Source organism: Triturus cristatus, chromosome 7 (genome assembly GCF_964204655.1).
Source record: "Triturus cristatus chromosome 7, aTriCri1.1, whole genome shotgun sequence".
Taxonomy (NCBI): Eukaryota; Metazoa; Chordata; class Amphibia; order Caudata; family Salamandridae; genus Triturus; species Triturus cristatus.
In genome coordinates, this window is record NC_140590.1 from 860687314 (window position 1) to 860707406 (window position 20093).

General features: G+C 45.5%; 1 protein-coding gene across 1 annotated transcript in view; it reads right to left on the reverse strand.

Annotated features, from left to right (window-relative positions):
• Nucleotides 1–8015, reverse strand: part of LOC146810760 (protocadherin-10-like) — a 294634-nt gene extending 286619 nt beyond the window's left edge. The window contains exon 1 of the mRNA XM_085614444.1: nt 4936–8015. Coding sequence (XP_085470570.1) covers nt 4936–7434 — 2499 coding nt within the window. The 5' untranslated portion in view covers nt 7435–8015. The remainder of the gene's footprint in view (nt 1–4935) is intronic.
• Between the last annotated feature and the right edge of the window lie 12078 nt (nt 8016–20093).

Consider the following 20093-nt stretch of genomic DNA (forward strand, 5'->3'; position numbering starts at 1 on the left):
GGGTGACAGCGCCTGTTGTAGAAGCCAAATGAGGGGCGCCAGTTTGTGGTCTGCACTATATAGAGTGTTAATAACAATACCCATGATTTAGAAAATTAAATCATATTTTTTCGCACACCTCACCCAGGGAATTCTGTTTTTTTTTTTAAAATATTTAGCAAACCACTATTGCAGCTGCCCAAATATTTTAAATACAGCATTGGACGACACCGTACATTTAGAAAGAGAAAATTGACAATCAAATAGAGTTTAAAACACTATAGCATGCCTTTTCCAGTTCTTAGTTGCCTAGACTAAAAAAGAAAGCATGGTAGTTCAGCGAATGCTAGAAGTCCCACATGAAGTAAAAGGAATGCGGAGTGCCCCTTCTTTTAGGCCCCGCCCTCCTTTTTAGGTCGAGCCTAAGCAGCGCATGTGCTGCTGTTCGAGGCATCCTTTATCGAGTATGGACTTGAAGCTCCGCCGACCCTCCACCCATATTTTTCATTGGCTTGTGTCATTGTCCTGTGTAAATGCTGGCTTCTGATTCGTTAATAGGCTTGTTAGTCCCTCCTTAGTACCTCCTTGTGTTCATTTGTAACCTGCAATGAGAACTGGCCCTTTTACTTCTGTTGTTACCCTGTATGTCTTATTTAGTCTGTAAGCACTATTTTCTTTTATTGAGTTTCTCCTACTGCAGGCACGACATGCTTTCCTGCAACATTCAGAACACCATGTGCGCTTTCACTTTCCAAGCAGCCAGGATAATAGCGGCCGCTTCTTTGGAATGAAATAGGTCTCGCATTTACAAGAGTTTGAGCTATTGGCATTGTAAATGACAATGCCTTTTATTTGTGTGTTAATTATAAAAAACGATAAAGAAAACGCATTGTCATTTTCAATCCCAAAGCTTAAACTCTCGCAAATTCGAGACCTATTGCATTGCAAATGCTTGTTTGCTGTGCATCCAGTCATCACCCTGAACGACAGAGAAGCTCGGCTTCACACATACATTAATAGGAAACGTGTGAGATAACAGAGTTGCTTCACTCGGTGTTCCTGTGGCGCGGCTGTCTTGTCTAAGTCATCTGATATCTATTTCTGCACTCCGTCGGGCGGCTGCCCTGTTTCTTGCTTTAGATTCTGTGAAACGGAGCTGCCACCCTCGGCACACGCTGCCAACAGTCCTCGGGGGTAAGTGCCAGCTCGCTGTTGGCACTTTCCCTCACCTTGGTCTGCTCTGCATCCTTGCACCGCAGGCTGGTCGCTTTTAAATGGTCTGGGATGAAACGCTAACCCCGCGAGTGCATTTACTGTCGTATGTATTGCTTTATTTGGGGTTTCTGGGGAGTGCTGCTAATCGCCTTAGGGTGACGTCGAAAGACTTTGGGGTGATAACAGATCATAGCCCTGGACAGATTACCGCTCAATCAGATGAAAGTGGTAATATACGACCACCTAACGTAAGGGCTAATCAGGGTGATTCCATTGGGGTAAAGGCCTCAGAGCAGAGCCAGCAAAGCCACGGGTGGCTTGCAAGGTGGGGGAAGCCCGTTCTAGGCAGCTGGCTGACTAGTTCCGGGTCAAAGCACGAGAAGTGGAGGCTAGCTGCAGGGAGAGAGAGGGCAATGCCTGCCTCCCTGCTTATGAAGACGTGCCTGTCCGCGTGCTCATTTAAAGGTGCCTGCCTGCTCGTGAAGAGGTTGGTTTTCACTGACCTGCTGCATTTGAGAAAGTCGCTTTCCAGTCAAACGTGCAGCGGCAGAGTTTCACAGAGGCGAGCCTTGCACACGAAGGAACCTTCCTCCAAATTTCGTGTAATTAGTAATTGAACTTGTGCATGGTAACAATAGGCAAACATAAGCCAGAGTATAATGCTTTTTTGAGCTGGAAAGATAATATTATCTGAGTTGGGAGAATGCAATAGACACCCAAGTTATCTTAATGGCAAAACTGTTCTCTTGTACCTGTTCAGTCAACCTTCTGACTAATGTTTTGGTGTTCGATCGGTGTGTATAGATTTGGACAGACAGAGGTGAGATCATCTCCGCTTTACAAGTTAAGCCTCTGGCGCCACCTAGCGGTCAGAGCTGCGAACACGCCACCCCTCGAGTGTTTTTCCCCTCCTTTGACAATATTTCAGTATTATTGTAATAGCTGTCGGGCAGAGCCGTGGTGGCTTTGGGAAATGAGATAATAGCAGGCGATCTCATACAAGGCAATGAGACGTTTCTGTGACAACCGCAAGAAAACCGTCTGCCTTCCCTCTCACCGCTGTAATCAACACAAAAGAACCCCATTCCCCGGAATTAAAAAGAACCAATAACAGTGAGAGGGTCAAGGATGTAATTGGTATTTCTTAGAAACGATGCTCTGCCTGGCAGAGCCGGCATCACTTTATTTCATTTCATTTTTTTCACGCTTTGATACTATCAGCGTGTGCAGATGCAATTATCTAGTCGCAGACAAACAATGCTTGAGAGACAACAACGGCCGACTTAAACGCGCCCAATAAGGAACCAAAATCCCTCCCACCTTCTTGCAAAGCGCCCTCCCAGAGGGTGTTATGAAAGGTAAAAAGGTTTCCCCCGCCATAAATAACACAACTTGGAAGTTGTCAGGCTTGGGCGCATCTTGCTCTGCAAGCCACGCTTCAGGCCCCTTCCCAGCAATAGCACGGGTTTTTTTTTTCGGGGGGAGGGTGGGGGGCGAGGCAATAGATTGCAATTGTAGCTCAGTGCTGTCCTTTGCCTGCGCTTTTCAAAGCAGGCGCGGTAATGGGTTTCAGGAGACGGAATAAAAGCCGGTCTTACCGGACCAGCAAAATTAAAGCCAGCCACTGCCTTCCCTGGGCTCTCTCGTAATTAAAAATAGCGGGGGGCTTATAGAAAAATAGCTCAACCAGTAAATGGCGCGCTTGAGGGTTCCCTCCGTCCAACGGAAGTGCGCCGCAGATCGCATGTTGTTAAAGTTGTCTGTGATTTCCTGAGCCCAGGAATTTCGGTAATGAAGTTTAGAATGCCCCTTTTTACCAACACAGGAGGAGTTTACAGAAATCAGAGTTTTCCAGACTGCTCCAGACCATGATCCAAGTACCGTTAGACTGGATATAAAGCTCGGTGGGTTGGGGCATCTACGCCAGTGATCGCTGTTCATCCTTTAATCTCGAATCAATGGCTCGGCCTTTCATCCTCGTAAAGTGTGTCCAACGAGTACACTGTACTCATAAACCGCCTATATTTACAAAGATGGGAAACACCAAGAACGATATTAAAAAAAGTTATTCCTATGAGAGGAAAAGAGGGTCAGTAGAAACGGAATACTGGCACGCAGTAGGAGACGTCACCACAGGCAACTTTTTATCTAAGGAGATAGCTCCTTCGGTGGTGCAGCTCCACCTGAGTGAACTATGGAGTGGCCACAATACCGTGACCAGTGTTTCCACTGAAATATAGAAGTGCAGGTACTCCTCCCAAGGTGCCTGTTTGCTACTGAGCAGTGCTGGTACTCTCCAATAATGCATGGTATCAGTGCGGAGGAGTGTAGCCACTCTCCCTTCCAAATGTAAGAAGTGTAGGTACTCTCCCTTCCAAATTTAGGAACTGTAGGTACTCAGTACCTGACAGTACCTGCCCATTTAAAGCACCGATTTTGACCGAAGTAATGAGGAGCAAAACATCGACAGCTGAGAATGTATACATTTCCTATACCTAACTCCACTTCTATGTACCTCGACAATATATGCAAGGAAAGTGTATGTGGAGTTGAGGATAGCAAATCTATAGTTAGCTATGTGCACATACCGTCTGGATAGGTTGAAGTTCAGTATTTTGGTCGCGATATTGTGGCCACTCGATATCCCATCATGGATGTTCTGGACTATTCCTTGGGTAAACAAATGCATTCCCACATTCGCATAGCAACAGCAGCGGATCCCTTTCCAGACAGTGGCGTAGCTGGGGGGAGGGGGGGCTCCCCGACCCAGGCCGCCCTTTTTGGACAACAGAGGCACTTCAGTGAGGCGAGCCCTTTTGGCAAGCGCAAGGTAAGTGGTTTTCTTATTTTTTTTCCCTTGTTATCGTCTGTCGACTCCCTCCCCTGCTCTTGCCTGCCCCGGCTGTCACGGGTGGCAACTCAGGAACCGCCCCGGGAGGCAAAAGCTCTAGCTAGGCCACTGTTCACAGACTTTCATCCTCCTGGCTTCAATGAAATAAGTACAACTGAGCACGCACATGTTGCCCACAACGCTGTAAAGGCGTACAATTTTATAAAAAGTGCTATAAATAATTAACCACACTAGAATCATTATTTATACAAAAATTAAGAGTCATGGTAATCACCATTCTAGGCAACTTTAGGTCGCAGGTCTCACTCTCTCACTCAGCCCTCCATCCTTCATTTGTAGAAAAATTGCAACTCCTGGCATTTACCAAGTTACAAATCTGCAAGTCCGTGGCAACAATCACTAGAGTTTGTATACAAAAGTCGAATGAGAGGGGTGGGGTAGGGGTGGTGTTTCCTAGGCAGCCAAAGAGACTCACACATGTTATACCCTGTTCACTGATTCTATAGTGCCAAGAAGCCTTTAGGTGTGCTCTCTGCTGCACAAATCCCATCAAAAGGAATATAGCTCAGTGGGTTAATGGTCCTACTGCATAGATTTTCTTATAACCTATTTTTTTAGGTTCGAATCACCTGCTTAGCCTTTCATTCTTTTGAAAATGATGAAATGAGTACCATTAAAGTGGAGTGTTAGTTGCCCCTGGAATTGGCAGACAAGCAGCAACAGGAAGTGCATAAAATAGTTGCAAAAAATGTAAAGATAAGAAGTTGAGGGAAAGTAGGGTTTGCCTGGGGTCTAACAACTATCCAACAGCTGTTAATTTGAAAACATTTAGGTTTTTAAAACATCTTAGTGCGCAGAGGCCTGTGTAGGTAGGTGCCAGGGATGGTTACCTCGTTGGCGGCGTTGATGTTGGCATTGTTGACGACCTGGTGTTTCTGGGCCTTCTCGGACTTCTCCTCGTTGTTCTGTGGGGTGAGCGGGCTGTAGGGCTTCAGGAACATGAAGTCACTCTTGGCGGACTCGGGGGTCAGGCACACTTTGTAGCAGTAGTTCTGGGGGCCCCCAGGCCCGGTTTCACTGCAGCCTGTCTGCACCTTGTTCCCAGCGGAGATCTGCAGGTTGATGTTGGAGTGGTCGAAGTCCTCCTGGGAGGCACTGGTCCTCTCGCAGTCGCAGCAGGAGGTCAGGGGCTGTGGGCAGCAGTAGGTCGGGGGGAAATGCCCGTCCTTGTGGCACTTGATTGCTGCCAGGACAATGATGGCCACCAAGAAGGTGAAGGACACACAGCCCAGGGAGATGATGAGGTAGAGGGTCAGGTTGGACGGGGTTGGGTCTGAGTTGAGGGTGAGGTCTCCAAACTCGGATAGCGTCTCGGGGAGGCTGTCCGCCACTGACAGAAGGATGGAGACGGTGGCGGACAGCGGGGGCTGCCCACCATCCCGCACCAGGACAACCAGGTGCTGCCGGGTGGCGTCCCGCTCGGTCAGGGCCCGGATGGTCCTCAGCTCGCCTGTGTAGAGGGCCACGCTGAAGAGGCCGGGCTCCGTGGCCTGCACGATCTGGTAGGAAAGTCGCGAATTCTGCCCAGAGTCCGCGTCCAGCGCAGAGACCCTTCCCACCAAGTACCCCGGGTCCGCAGACCTGGGCAGGATGTCCGTGGCCACACTCCCGTTGCTGGGCAGGGGGGAGATGATCACCGGCGGGTTATCGTTCTGGTCCAGAATGTAGACGTTGACCGTCACGTTGCTGCTCAGTGGGGGGAAGCCGGCATCTTGCGCTTGGACCCGAATTTGGAAGTTCCGGATCCGCTCAAAGTCGAAGGAGCGGAGGGCGTAGATGTTGCCGCTGTCCGAGTTGATGGAGACGTAGGTGGAGACGGGCATGCCCTGGATTTGACCCTCCACGATGGAGTAGGACAGGTAGGCGTTCTGCTTGCCGTCCGGATCCAGGGCACTCACCGAGCAGATGGACGCCCCCGGAGGGTTGTTCTCAGGCACATACACGGTGTAGGTGGGCTGCACGAAGGTGGGCGCGTTGTCGTTCACGTCAGTCACCTGCACGGTGAGGGTCTTTCTGGTCATCAGAGGCGGTGAGCCGAAGTCCCGGGCGCTGATGGAGACGTTGTACTCAGGCACCGTCTCCCGGTCCAAGGGCCCGTCAGTCACCAGGGTGTAGTAGTTCTGGTAGGAGGGGTGCAGTCGGAAGGGGATGCCCCCGGGGATCTGGCAGTCCACCCTCCCGTTGTCCCCGGAGTCCCGGTCAAGCACGCTGATGACTGCGATCACAGTACCTGGGGGGGCGTCCTCCATCACCGGGGTGGACACGGACGTGAGCAGCACCTCGGGCGCGTTGTCGTTGACGTCCAGCAGGTCCACCAGCACCCTGCAGTGCACGGCCACGGCGGAGGGCCCGCGGTCCTTGGCCTGCACGTATAGCTCATAGAGGGTCGCCTTCTCGTAGTCCAGCACCCCCTTGACCCTCACCTGTCCACTCCGAGGCTCTACCAGGAAGAGGTCCCTCACCCTCTGGGGGGCATGCCCACTGAAAGAGTACTCCACCTCGCCGTTGGGGCCCTCATCCAGGTCGGTGGCATTCAGCTTGATAACCATGGTGCCCCGGGGGGCGTTCTCCCGCAGGCTGACCCGGTAGGAGGGACGGTCGAAGGTGGGCACGTTGTCGTTGGCGTCCAGGACGCTCACGGTAATGAGGGCCGTCCCGGAGCGCTCGGGCAGCCCCCCATCCACGGCGGTGAGGAGCACACGGTGCGTCCGCTGGCGCTCGCGGTCCAGGGCGCGCTCCAGCACCAGCTCCGCGAACTTGCTGCCGTCGGTTCGCGTCTGGACCTCCAGCGAGAAGAAGGAGTTGGGGCTGAGCCGGTAGGTCCTCAGCGAGTTGTTGCCCACGTCCGGGTCCTGTGCGCTCTCGAGCGGGAAGCGGGCCCCCGGGGCTGCCAGTTCGGTCACCTCCAGCACATAGTCGTGCCAGGGGAAGCTGGGCGCGTTGTCGTTGATGTCCAGCACCTCCACCTCCACGCGGTAGAGCTCCAGGGGGTTCTCCAGGACCACCTGCAGGTGCAGGGCGCACGGACCGCCGCCCAGCTCGCAAACTTCCTCGCGGTCGATCTTCTCGTTGATGAAGAGGATGCCGTTCTCCAGGTTAACCTCCAGGTGCTGCCGGCTGCCCGCCCCGGGCACGATCCGGAAGCGCCGAGAGCCCAGCTGAGACACGTCCAGCCCCAGGTCCTCGGCGATGTTCCCCACGAAGGCGCCGTGCTCCAGCTCCTCTGGCACCGAGTAGCGGATCTGTGCCCACGCCGGGCACCAGCAGCAGGTGATGAGGACCAGCAGGACCCGCCTGGCACGAGCCCACCTCCTCACCAAGCAGGACATGGCAGCGGCTGGGAAGTGCGGAGCTCCAGAGGAGAGCGGGCAGCAACCTGAGGATCGGGCGCGCCTCTTCCCCCTGGCAGACGGGAGAACAACACTTCCCAAAATCTCCGCTAAGGCATTGTAATGTGGAGAGGGGTGGGAGTGGGTATGATGGGTAAAATGAACCAGACAGAGAAGAGGAAAGTATGACAAACAGAGAGGGTGAAGAAAGAAGAGAATGGAGAAAAGGAATAAGGAAAGTCGAAAAGAAACTGGAGACGAGGGCAAGGGGAGGCAAAGATGAATGGAGAGAAAGAAAAACAAGGGGAAAGTAGAAGTGAACGAATGAGGTAGAGGCTGGGCGTCCAGAAAGAAACACCAAGCAGATGTGGAAAGATGGGGAAAAGAAAAATCAAAGGAAGAAGGGTGCGCGAGAGCAGAAAACAGGAGAAAGGAGCTAAAATAAACTCGGAAAGATAAAAGGAATGATGCTCGTGAATGAAGGACATAGGCGAAGGAGGAGAGAAGGAAGCAAGGAAGACAAGAAAGGGGGAGAGGCGGGGGCAGCGGGGGGCAGCAGAGCTTCCGTCGAGGGCAGTCTCTCTCCCAGGAGCTGCCAGTAAATGTCTCACCACTTGGGCAGCTTTTAATACTTTGATTTCCAACTCTTGCAGACACTGCGCGGGGAGGGGGTGCGAGGGCACATTTCAGCACTGCATTGGTGGACAGAGATAGAGAGGGGAGCGAGCGCGCGGCAATTAAAGCTGGAATTGGTTAACCCTTTCCCAACCGCGGGCAGGGACGGGAGCGGAGATAGAGGGCTGGAGGGGAGAGTGTGTGCAATCAGCGTGAGAGGGAGGAGATGGGCAGATAGGGGAGACATGGGAACTAATTGCTCGGAGGGGAGAGCGGGGAGAATGAAAATGAGCGCGGGTGACAATCCAAGGAGAGGGACTGGCACACAAGCACCGACGGAATCTTAATTGGGGAAATAGAAGGTTGCGACAGGAGGGGCAAAATACACGGGGGGCGGGAGGGGGGCAACGCACTTGAACGGAACTTCCAGGAAAGAGAAGCGAGGGGCAGATGAGGAAAGAAGGAGAGATGGGTGGCACAGAGGTGCGGAATTAGGGAAGAAAGTAAGGGGTTGGGGAGAGAAGGATGGAAGACAAACAGAGGAAAGGAAAGAATGAACGTATGAAGGACGATAGGGAGGAACTGAAGTATAGAAAAAGGAAGAAAGTCTGAGGCAAGGTACCGGGAAGGAAGAAAGGTAGGTAACTTGGGGTAAAGTTGGAAGGAAGGAAAGAAAAGGCGAGGTGATGGGAAGGGGAAGAATGAAAGAGATGAAGACAATGAAGAAAAGAGGACGGAAAGAAACAGAATAAGGTAACAACTAAAGGGATGGATAAAAAGAGTGCACAGGGAAGGGAATGATAGCAGGCAAGAAGGGAGGAAGGAAGGAAAGGGAGGGAGGTTGATCTTAAAGAAGATGAGAAGAGAGGGTGGACCAGATGGGAAAGTTGGAAGGAAGGAAGGGCAGAAAATAGGGGAAAGTACAGAAGAATAGAATAAATAAATGATGGAGCAAAGGTAAAAGGGGCCAATGGTGAAGAAAACAGAAATGAAGGAGCGAGAGAATAAGGGAGGGGATGAAGGAATTAACGAGGAGAGGGCACAAGGAAGGGAATAAAAGTAGGCTAGGAAGGAAGGAAGATTAGAAATTAGGGAGGAAGTAGGGGAACATTTGGAAGGAGGGTGGAGTTAAGTTAAGAGTGGAAGGACGTGAGGAAAGAGAGACTAAGGGAGGGAATGGAGGAAAGAATGAAAAGAGAATGTAAGGAAGGGAATGCAAGCAGACAGAAAGTAATGAAAGAATGATGAGGGAAAAGCATAGAAAAGACAAATATTAGAAGAAAGGGGAAATAAGGATGTACAAAGGAAAGGGCAGGATCAGAGAATAAGAAGAATTTAAGGGCAGACAGAAGATTATAAGAAAGGTGTGGAGGAAGAGGAAGGAAAGGAGAACGGAACATGGAGAAAAGTAGAGTGCGGAAGAATGATAAGAAGGTGAGGGCTAGGAAATAGGAAGAAGAAGAAGTATAAGGCGTAAGGAAGAGAGGAACAGAGGTGCAGGCAGAGGGAACAAATAAATAAGGGAGAGAGACAGGGAAGAAAGAAAGGAAAGAAGGTACATACAGTGGAAGGCAGGGAGTAAGGAATTCAGAGAATGGGTAGAGAAAGTGAGTGAACAAAGGAGATAGTAGGAAAAGGAAGGAAATGAAGAAAGTAAGGGAAAGAGAGGAAAACAGTGAGGAACTCAGGAAGATGAACTAAGAGCTCAGGAAAGAGAGAATAGAGTGAGATGGAATATATTGTGGATTGACAAGTGGAAGAGAAGACCAAGAGAAGATGAAAGGAGGAGTCAAAGTGAGGGCATGAAGAAGGTAGTAATAGATATTTGATGAGAGGAAGACTCTGTGAGGAGGAAACAAGGAAAGGACATAAGATGAGAAGAAGAATGGAAAATATTTGGGAAGGAAGAAAAGACAAGTGAAAAAGAGAGAACATACAATGGAACGGAACAGTCAATAATGGAAGGGATTTAGAATGTAAAGATGGGGTGGACGACAGGGAGGAAGAAGGCAGGAAGGGTGACATTAAGGGACAGGAAGTGATTCAAGAAATAGCAAGTAAGGTAAACACAAAGGTCGGAAGGAAGAGGGGAAGAAAGGATGGCTAAAAAGATGAAATAGTAGGTGGATTGTTGACTGGTAGATGGTTATATGGATGTTGATTGGTTGGATGGATTGATGACAAGTGGTAGGATTAATGAATGGGTGATGATGAACAAACGTACAGTTGACGGGTGGGATGATGATGTATAGATTATGAGTAGATGGATGAGTGAATGAATGGGTGGATAGATAGATTGATCGCTGGGTGATGGATGGATGATGACAGGTGGCCTGATGGATGAATGATGAGTGAATGGTTAGACTGGTGATGAGTGGGGGGATTGACAGATGAGCCGATGGAGGCATAGGTACGGGATGGGCCAGTGATGATAAGAGTACTGACTGCATTGTCTAGGTGCTGGTAGATTAATAAGTGGATGATGAGTGAATGAATGTCAGATTTATAAGTAGGTTGGAGATGTATACATTCTAAATTAATGGATGGGTGGGAGAATGAGTGGGTGGATGGGCAGATGTATGAATGAGTGTGTGGTGGGTGGATGGGTGAATGATGAGTGAATGGATGGACTGGTGATGAGCAGGGGGATCAATTGATGAATGGTGTGTGGAAGGATAGACGGTAAGGGATGAACAGGTAAGTGTATGGATTAGATGGATCAATGGATGGATGGAGGATGTGGCCCCGGTAGACGACAGGTGGGTGGATTATTGGGTGAATGATGACTGAATGGATATACAGATGTACATGTGGTTTGATGATTTACATGGAGGGACCAGATGGATAAATGATGTACATGTGTACAGGTAAGTAGAAGATGTATAGATTATGAGTGAATGGATGGTCAGGTGACAGGTATATGTATATATTGATGGATGCATGAATGATGGATGGGTGAGTAGTGGGTGGATGGATGAATGATTAGTGAATGAATGGGCTGGTAAGTGGAGGATCAATAAATGAAATGAGTGAAAGAATGGAGGGGCATGGAAAGAACAAACAATGAATATATTCATGGATGGATGGGTTGGTGGACAGTTGGTGTGTGCACCCCATGGCGGAATGAATAGGAAGATGAAAAGATGATGGACGAGTCGATGAATGGATTTATATATGAGTAGATGGATTGTCGTAAGCAGGATGGAAGATTGCCATTCATTTGGGTGATAGATTGACATAATGATCGATAGAATTGTGTAAAATGGATGGGTGGACAGATTATTTGACAAATGAGTGAACACTCAAAATAGATGAGAAACAAACGGCTTTTCTGACTGAATGGACAGATTTAAAGTCAGACACATTAATATACGAGAAAAAGGTAGGCATCTAAGGGATAATTATTTTGAGGGCTCATAGAACAACGCCACGTCATTCATGTTTTTGAGTGAGGGGGGTCTCACCCATAGACATGTGGCAAGAGTGAATGGTTTCCGGGTCAAGGGTTAACGCGGAAGTGAGCCAGCCCTTATCCCTCGGTTTATCACCGTGGCTGGCAGGCAGCGCTGTGTTGGCCCGGGACTGGTGAATCTAAATCGTTTTGCAATGCTCTCGAAGTTTATGCCGTTAAGTAAGATAAATCACTGGCCCCCGAGGAGCCGCCTGCGATGCCAGTGATATTTTCCCACAGATGTTTGCTTCATCATCGCAGTAGATTAAAGGGTCCAGCGAACATCGAAATCCTAATCCCCTGCACGGATATCCCGCCATCACCAGCCGTGCTCAGCCTTAACCTTTCACAGATGGCTAAGCTCCTACAGAATTGATTACATTTCACTGCACACCGTTTTCCTTGTAATACTGATTTTTTTAATTACCACAGAAGGGGATTACATTTTAGACAGCCGGATAAACATTCATTCTATTTCGGTTCAGATAAATAAATAAGCAAAAACTCAGTGCTGTTCAGAAACGATTTCCAGGGCCTGGTCTCAGCAGGGTCTGTTTCCATATTCCTTGTTTCAAGGTGTCTATAATCCCAAGGAATTGGAATCTGACCTGAATGAAGGGAAGACGAGGCCCAAAGGAAGGATTTAAGATGTGACACACACTGGATACACATAAGAAGGGTATGAACGTGCTAATATGGGGGGGTATGTATACAATTCAGTGTTCCCAAGTGCTCTTTTATTCACCCAGATGTTTATGTTGGATTTCTGAGGAAAAATCTGCCTTGGATTCCCATAAGGCTGTCTTTGAATAGAAACAGATATATATATGGAGCCGCTTAGAACGAGTAGAGTGTTCGGTCTGGGCGCCGTGTCAATGCTACGATCCAGCAATACTGGGCAGCCACTCACGGGGCCACCAGTAATGGGGCTCCATATTGGCCCAAGAACAGATATATTCAATTCAGGTCCCCCAACTGCCGGATCCAGGCCTTATTTTAAGATTAATCACTACGTAAATTATTTCCTCTTAGATTTCTTGCATGTAAAAGTGCTTATTATGGACATTCTCAACACCTGGAATGGATCTGGCCTACCTGGACCTTTGTTTGGCTTCTCTCCCTAGAACAATCTAATATGGCTTCATTGGCAGTGAAAAGGGAATGACGTATATCAACACACCAAAAATCTTTTCCCTGCAGAGTACTAGGATATACATTACTTTAGTACCTTGAACCTTTTTGAGTTGTAGTTGAAGGTGGATTTGATTAGATACCCAGTGTGGTGTAAGTCAACACTTTAAGCACTTCAAGTTCATCTAATCAGTTTACTTTCACACACTTGTTTCAACAGCGATAAGCAATTTTTGTTTTTGACTCAGAGGAGGGCCATAGGGGAATGAGATGGTGTTAGACATGACACCCTTGGTAATAATCTTCAGCCTCTTTGCCTTGAGCCCCTCCTATTTTGCTGAATTTGTTTTTGTACACTTTACCCCTACTAACCAGTGATAATGATGTTGTGCTCTCTTCCTAAAACAAGGTACAATTGGTCTACGCCTAACTTGCACATTTAATTCACCTGTTAGTCCTTAGTCAATGGTACTACGTATACCCAGGGTCTGTAAATTAGATGCTGCTAGTGGGTCCCACAGCACTCATTGTGCCATCCACTAAAGTAGACTTTTAAAACATGTCTTGGACAGCCTTTGCAGCCTGTAGTGCAGTTTTAATCTGCCATTTCCTTTTGCGAGGCGCAAACCTTGCTTTTTGAATGCATATAAGTTACCCCTAAGGTATGCCGTAAAGACTCATATGGCAGGGTGTATTACATTTAAAAAGTGGAACACATGGGTTTAAGTTTTACATGTCCTAGTAGTGAAAAACTCCTGAAGTCATTTTCCACTGTTGTAAGGCTTATCTCCCCCATAGAAAAACATTGGGCTACCTTATTACACATTTTAAGGGTTAGCTTAAGTTTGGGAGCAGATAGGAAAATTATGTTTACACTCAAATGGAATGTAATTTTAAATCCTATTTAATGGTAAAGTCAGATTTTAATCACAGGTCTAAATATGCCACTTTTAGACAGTTTGCATTTTCTTGTCCTAACCATTTTGTGCCTGCTGCCTTTGTCTTTGGTCATGATTGTGAATAGTTTGGCAGCTGGCCTTTGTGTTTTCTTCCCAGATAGGATGGGCCATCCTGCCAGGATGGTTGGGGTGGAGCTGTTCCCTGCCCACCTTACATTTCAAAGGGTTCCTCCAGCACATAGCATAGACAGGAGCCTGCCACCAGTTCTTTGTAACGCCTTACTGCATGGAGCTTTGTCAATGGAAGGGAAACACTTTCCAGAACCCACCAGTTCAAAGGCTGCCACCAGGTATAAGTATTGGACTTCCTGAGCTACTCATTATATTACTTCTGGACCTGTGGAAGACTCAGAAGAAAGACTTCCTTGGTGCTGGAAGAACTGCCCTGCTGCTTTTGTGCCGAACTTTGTGAAGATACATTTTCAGCTGGATTAACCTGGTCCATGTATGCGCTTCACGGTTTAATCGTGGTTGGCCTGAACCTGTGACTTTCCCCTGGTCTACCACTTCCAGATGACCGTGAGAGGTGCTTTGTGCTTTTAAGCGCTACACTTACCTAAAAATGTTGAAATTGCATATCTCCGATTCTACTGATTGGATTTTTGTCATTATTGTTATCATTTTGTTTATTGAAATATACACTATTTTTCTGAATTGGTTTGGGATTTCTCATTTATTGTGTTTTCACTTTATTGCTGTTTGTGCGTTGCATAAATATTTTATACATTGCCTCTAAGTTAAGCCTGTATGCTTTTATGCCAGGACAGTGATTGTTGCTTGAGTAGGGTTTTAATCCCTCTCAACCAGTAACCAAATTTCTCACAGGTGATGCCTGTTTGATTTCTTCCACAAAAAGGGTAGTTAGGCTGGAAGAGTTTCCCAGCTGTCAAATTAGTTTATATTTATAATGAAGCTGGCCTAGCTCTACCGGGCTATTGGGAAATACAAAAGTTATCCTGTTTTCTAGTTTTGTCAGGAACCATTCCATATGATTTCCAGACTCTTGATTTTTTAAATCTTTATGGATAGTTTGTATGCTTTTTTCCATGAATTGTGAGGTGAATTCACCTTTGTTGAACAGGCCTCTACGAACACATGAGTAATTTACATTGGCAGGAAGTGATATTTTGGGGCAACAGAAAATGGGCTATAAGTGTTGAGACTAGAGGTGGGTGGAGCTCACGGAGTGGCACTACATGGAATTCAGTGAAGTTGCAAAAAAACTCTGTGGAATCTGCAGAGTTCCACTCCGCCCTAGTTCTTTTTTGACACTTTCAAAGGAATTGCCTAACCAATAGGAATCTCCACCACCTAAAATCCTGCGTTTGCAAATACACACACAAATGCAGACACAAGTACCCATATATTGAAAGAAATGTGTTTTGGTATTTTTCAGCAAAGTAGATGAAGCCTTTTAATTCTTTCACTTTGTTGGATAATGAGTCATTTTTGTTAGTTTCTGTTTGTTTATATTAACAGCAGAGAAAAGTCGAATACATTAGATCGTTGTATTGTAAAACAATGAAAGGAAGAGAGCTTTGAACTACATAACTTGTTAGCGTAGTAAACAAGTGTATTCAGCACTGCATAATTGAAAACAGCACCTAACATACATAGCGCTGGGTATAGCATATAGTGCTGGGCATAAACTCCATTTATAAAGCATAATGATTGCCCACCTCTGCCTATGGTGACTTCCTCAACTCATATTGGAAAGCGTGCAAACGAGGACCAAGTAAAAGCACTTAGCTGCCACTGCTGGGGTACAGGCTCTATACGCTTAGTTAATGTTACATAAGATGCTTGTCAGTCCTGTGCCCATGTATCCATAGTCAACTGCAGTAAACGCCAGCTCATCTCCCACTCTTCTCAGCTATCACTTGATTTAAATCCCCAGTGCCGCGGTGGCAGTGCCCAGGTACCCTACCATCCGCTAAACTTGTTGCAGCCTCTGTGGCTGGCTTCATCGTGCACAGTGCACGCGTGGTGTCCCTCTTATCTTCTCCATCTGCATGCACTTCTACCCAAATTCTGCTCCCTACACTTTAACTTTCTGTCGGCGTGAGGATGCCTGAGAAAAATTGTGCTCAGGGTCTCTCCCGACATCCCTCGGTGCCAGCAGAGGCCTTTAGTCAGTTACAGGGAGGAGGCTCGAGTGCTCTCCGCAGAATCCCCCTCATGGCAGTGGCAGCTCCCAGCTCTGAGTGGAGCCAGCCTGCTGGAGCAGGGAGTGGGAGTGTTTCTGAGGAGGCGCTGTTTTGGGCAATACTTTCCAGGATCATTGACACATTATCTTCTGGTGTAGCCTAGGAGCAGGGCCTGGCAAACTCCTCTATGCTAAGCGGGCTGTGGAGTTTTTTACCGAACTCCGCTCTCCAAGCGTAGGACGGAGTGGAAAAAACTTTGTGCGCTCCGCCAGTAGAGCGGAGTTCACTGCCCACCCCTTGTTAAGAACTATATGAGCATCATAATCGTTTTTCAAGGCTGCAAGTTTGTGCAACTACCTCTGTAGTTGGGTGGCTCAACAGAAGGTCTATAAGAAATGCTACATGTAGGCAAACACCTACCTCTTCAAGCTACTTTCTACCATCTTCAGCAGGAGTTAGACCTTGGGAGGAAAAGCCTGTGTAGTGGGCTACTTGCAAGACTTCAGGAGAGACTAAGCATGGAGTGATCTTCCTCTTGCCTCCTGACTTAGATTTCCCTCCTGGGAATCCAGAATATTTCTGATCTGCTGTAGGTCTGGGTGAAATTTTCATTACGGTTGCATAATCTTGTGTAATTTATGTAATTTAACATTTTGCTTGTCATGATGAATTCCCAAAATTATGCCATCTGTCCACATCTGGTGATAACATGTCTTTGGTGACAAAATGTAACACTAGCACAGAGGAACAATGTGTACGTCGAGAACATGAATGGCTGGATAACTGACGCAATATCGTGTTAAACAATATCGGTGGCAAAATACTGTGTCAAAAATATCATTTACCACAATATTGTGATCCTATACTTATAATAATGAAGTACAAAAATATTGGCAAACAAATATCATTGACACTAATATCATTGAACAGTAGACAAACATATAATTAGTTTTTAATATAAAGTTTAAAGTAGTAAATGTTAAATATTTTGATATAATGTAAAAAAAAATATTTCACTAATATTTATTACTATATATACTTATATAAACACACAAAAACACATATATATTTGTTTATTTTTATATAAAATATATATTTACACACACATATATAGTCATATAGAATAACATAACAATAACGATTTTACATTACATAATTTTGTTATATTTAAATTTATTACTGTGACTATATATCATTAATATACATATTTATGTTAAACAATATTTTTGGTATTTTAAATGTATTAATATGCAAACATACATCGATATATATTTGTACTAATAAATGTAAACAATTAATATAATGAAAAATAAATACTTTTATTAATTATGTTGCAATATATATATATATTCACAAAAAAACCCATAGGTTTCACACACGTTATAGTTAGAAATTAGCATTTAAAAAACCTTGAAAATTCACTTAAAAAAACATAGGTTTCACACACGTTATAGTTAGGAATTAGCATTTAAAAAACCTTGCAAATTCACTGAAAAAAACATAGGTTTCACACATGTTATAGTTAGCTGGACATTTCACTCGTAAAAAACCATTGAAATTACCCCGTTCTAGTTAGTTCAGGTAACTATAACTCGCGCGACCACAATCCACTGCTGATGACGTCACATATTACATCACTGTATTCACTAAGATTCTGTTAATAAGTCAGTTATACAATTAATTTTACAAAAAAAACCATCCATTTAGACACTTATTTACCCGTTTATTCTTCCATTAACCTTTAGATATACATATATAAAAAATATTTATTTTACAGAAAGACACATATTCACTTGATGATGTCATCAGTGATGTAATATGTGACGTCATCAGCAGTGGATTGCGGTCGCGCGAGTTATAATTACCTGAACTAACTATAACGGGGGAATTTCAATGTTTTTTTACGAGTGAAATGTCCAGCTAACTATAACATGTGTGAAACCTATGGTTTTTTCAGTGAATTTGAAAGGTTATTTAAATGCTAATTCCTAACTATAACGTGAGTGAAACCTATGGTTTTTTAAGTGAATTTGCAAGGTTTTTTAAATGCTAATTTCTAACTATAGCGTGTGTGAAACCTATGTTTTTTTTTAGTGAATTTGTAAGGTTTTTGAAATGCTAATTTATGTATGTATTATTATATTTTTTATATATTTATTTTACAATAAACAACCTATGTATATAGTTATAGATTGACTGTTTCCTGTAATATGGAATGGCTCAGCTTTTTTTTTTGAATTTGGATAAAGTTGAACAGCATAGTTAATATCTTCTATAAACTTATAAACAGTTTAAAATGGTTTTTTTTTTTAAGGGTTTTTCACCGTGCGTGCACCGTGCGCGCACCCCGCGATTTTTTGAAAAAAAATAAAATGGTTTTTTCACCCTTCGGGGTCCTTCAGGGACCCCCTGACAAAGGCTAGGGGGTCAGGCACTCTCTACCCTGCCCCCTTTTCACGTTCTCCACCTTTCTTTTTCACTGCCACACACAAAATGGCGTCCGACACTTCCTGATTTCGACCGGTTCGAATGTTGACTGACATCTAACCACCAATCAGAATTACGCTCGCGCACGGCACGGTGCGCGCATGGTGCGTGCATATAAATATCTATATATACAAAATGCACATGCCTGACCTGAGGACTACCTCTTTGCCAAATTTCAAGTAATTCTGTTCAGCCGTTCGGGCTGTACCTTCGACTAAAGGTCCTAAGGGAAAATGCATGGGGAAAACGCGTTTTGGGACCCCCCTTTTTTCTCAGCCCCCGCTTGACGAATCACCCCGAGACTTTCAGGATAGGAGCTGAGCAGAGCGCCCCATTAGTTTTGAAAATATCGCGAGGATTCGTCAACCGGCGCCAAAGTTATTCAAAATAGAATTTTCAGATTTCCTATGGGAACTCCGTCCTAACTATAACTATCTACTGGCGACCACCAGTAGATTATATATATATATATATATATATATATATATATATATATATATATATATATATATTCACTGAAAAAACCATAGGTTTCACACATGTTATAGTTAGCGGAAATTTTACTGATAAAAAACCAATGAAATTGCCCCGTTATAGTTAGTGCTGGCAACTATAACTCACGCGACCGCAATCCTCTGCTGATGCTAATACTGTATTTAGACACTTATTTGCCCATGTCTTCTTCCATACATTTTTAGCTATACATATATTACAAATATTTTTTTTTATAAAGACACATATGTCATCAGCAGAAGATTGCGGTCGCGTGAGTTATAGTTGCCAGCACTAACTATAACGGGGCAATTTCATTGGTTTTTTATCAGTAAAATTTCCGCTAACTATAACATGTGTGAAACCTATGGTTTTTTCAGTGAATTTGCAAGGTTTTTTAAATGCTAATTCCTAACTATAACGTGTGTGAAACCTATGGTTTTTTCAGTGAATTTGTACGGTTTTTTAAATGCTAAGTTACTTTACGCCATTCGAGGCGTGCGCGCCCACTTAACGCAGTGCGTTCCGTGCACGGTTTTTATCAACTTTAATAAGCCCTGTACATTTGGTGGCCTTCGGCCACCAAAAGCACAGGGGGTGGGGTCAATGTGGATAGTGTTTTTTTTATTTCGATTTTATAATTTCATGTTGCCAAAATATAGTTTTTTTACTGATGTAATAAGCCCTGTACTTTTGGTAGCCTACGGCCACCAAAAGCACAGGGGGTGGGGTAAGTGTGGATAGTGTTTTTTTTATTTCTATTTTTTACCGTACGCCTACGGTAAGCGTACGGTAAGCGTACTCGGCGAAATTGCCGAAAAAAAAATAAAACCGTTTTTGCTCTTGGGGGATGTTTGGGGACTCCCTCAACATGACTATGTGGGAGGGAGTTGTCAAAACAGCCCCGTAACATGTTTTTGGGCATCATGTTTGATAAATAACACTCAGTGCGAGAGACAAAATGGCGGACGCCGCTTCCTGGTTTCGGCCGATTCGAATGTTTACTAAGATCTAAGAGCCAATCAGAATCGCGCTCGCGCACGCCACCGTACGCGTACGGTAAGCGTACGGTAAGCGTACCGTAAGCGGGCTCAGATATATATATTGATTTAAAGGCTATTTTCTCAGAATCTACTGAACAGATTTACACCAAACCTACAAAAGGCACTTCCTTGACATAGGGACTACCTCTCTGCCAAATTTCTAGTAATTCTGTTCAGCCGTTCGGGCTGTAGCTCTGTCTAAAGGTCCTATGGAAAAATGCATGGGAAAAACGCGTTTTGGGACCCCCCTTTTATCTCAGCCCCCGCTTGACGAATCCCCCCGAGACTTTCAGGGTAGGAGCGGAGCGTAGCGCCCCACCTATTTTGAGAAATT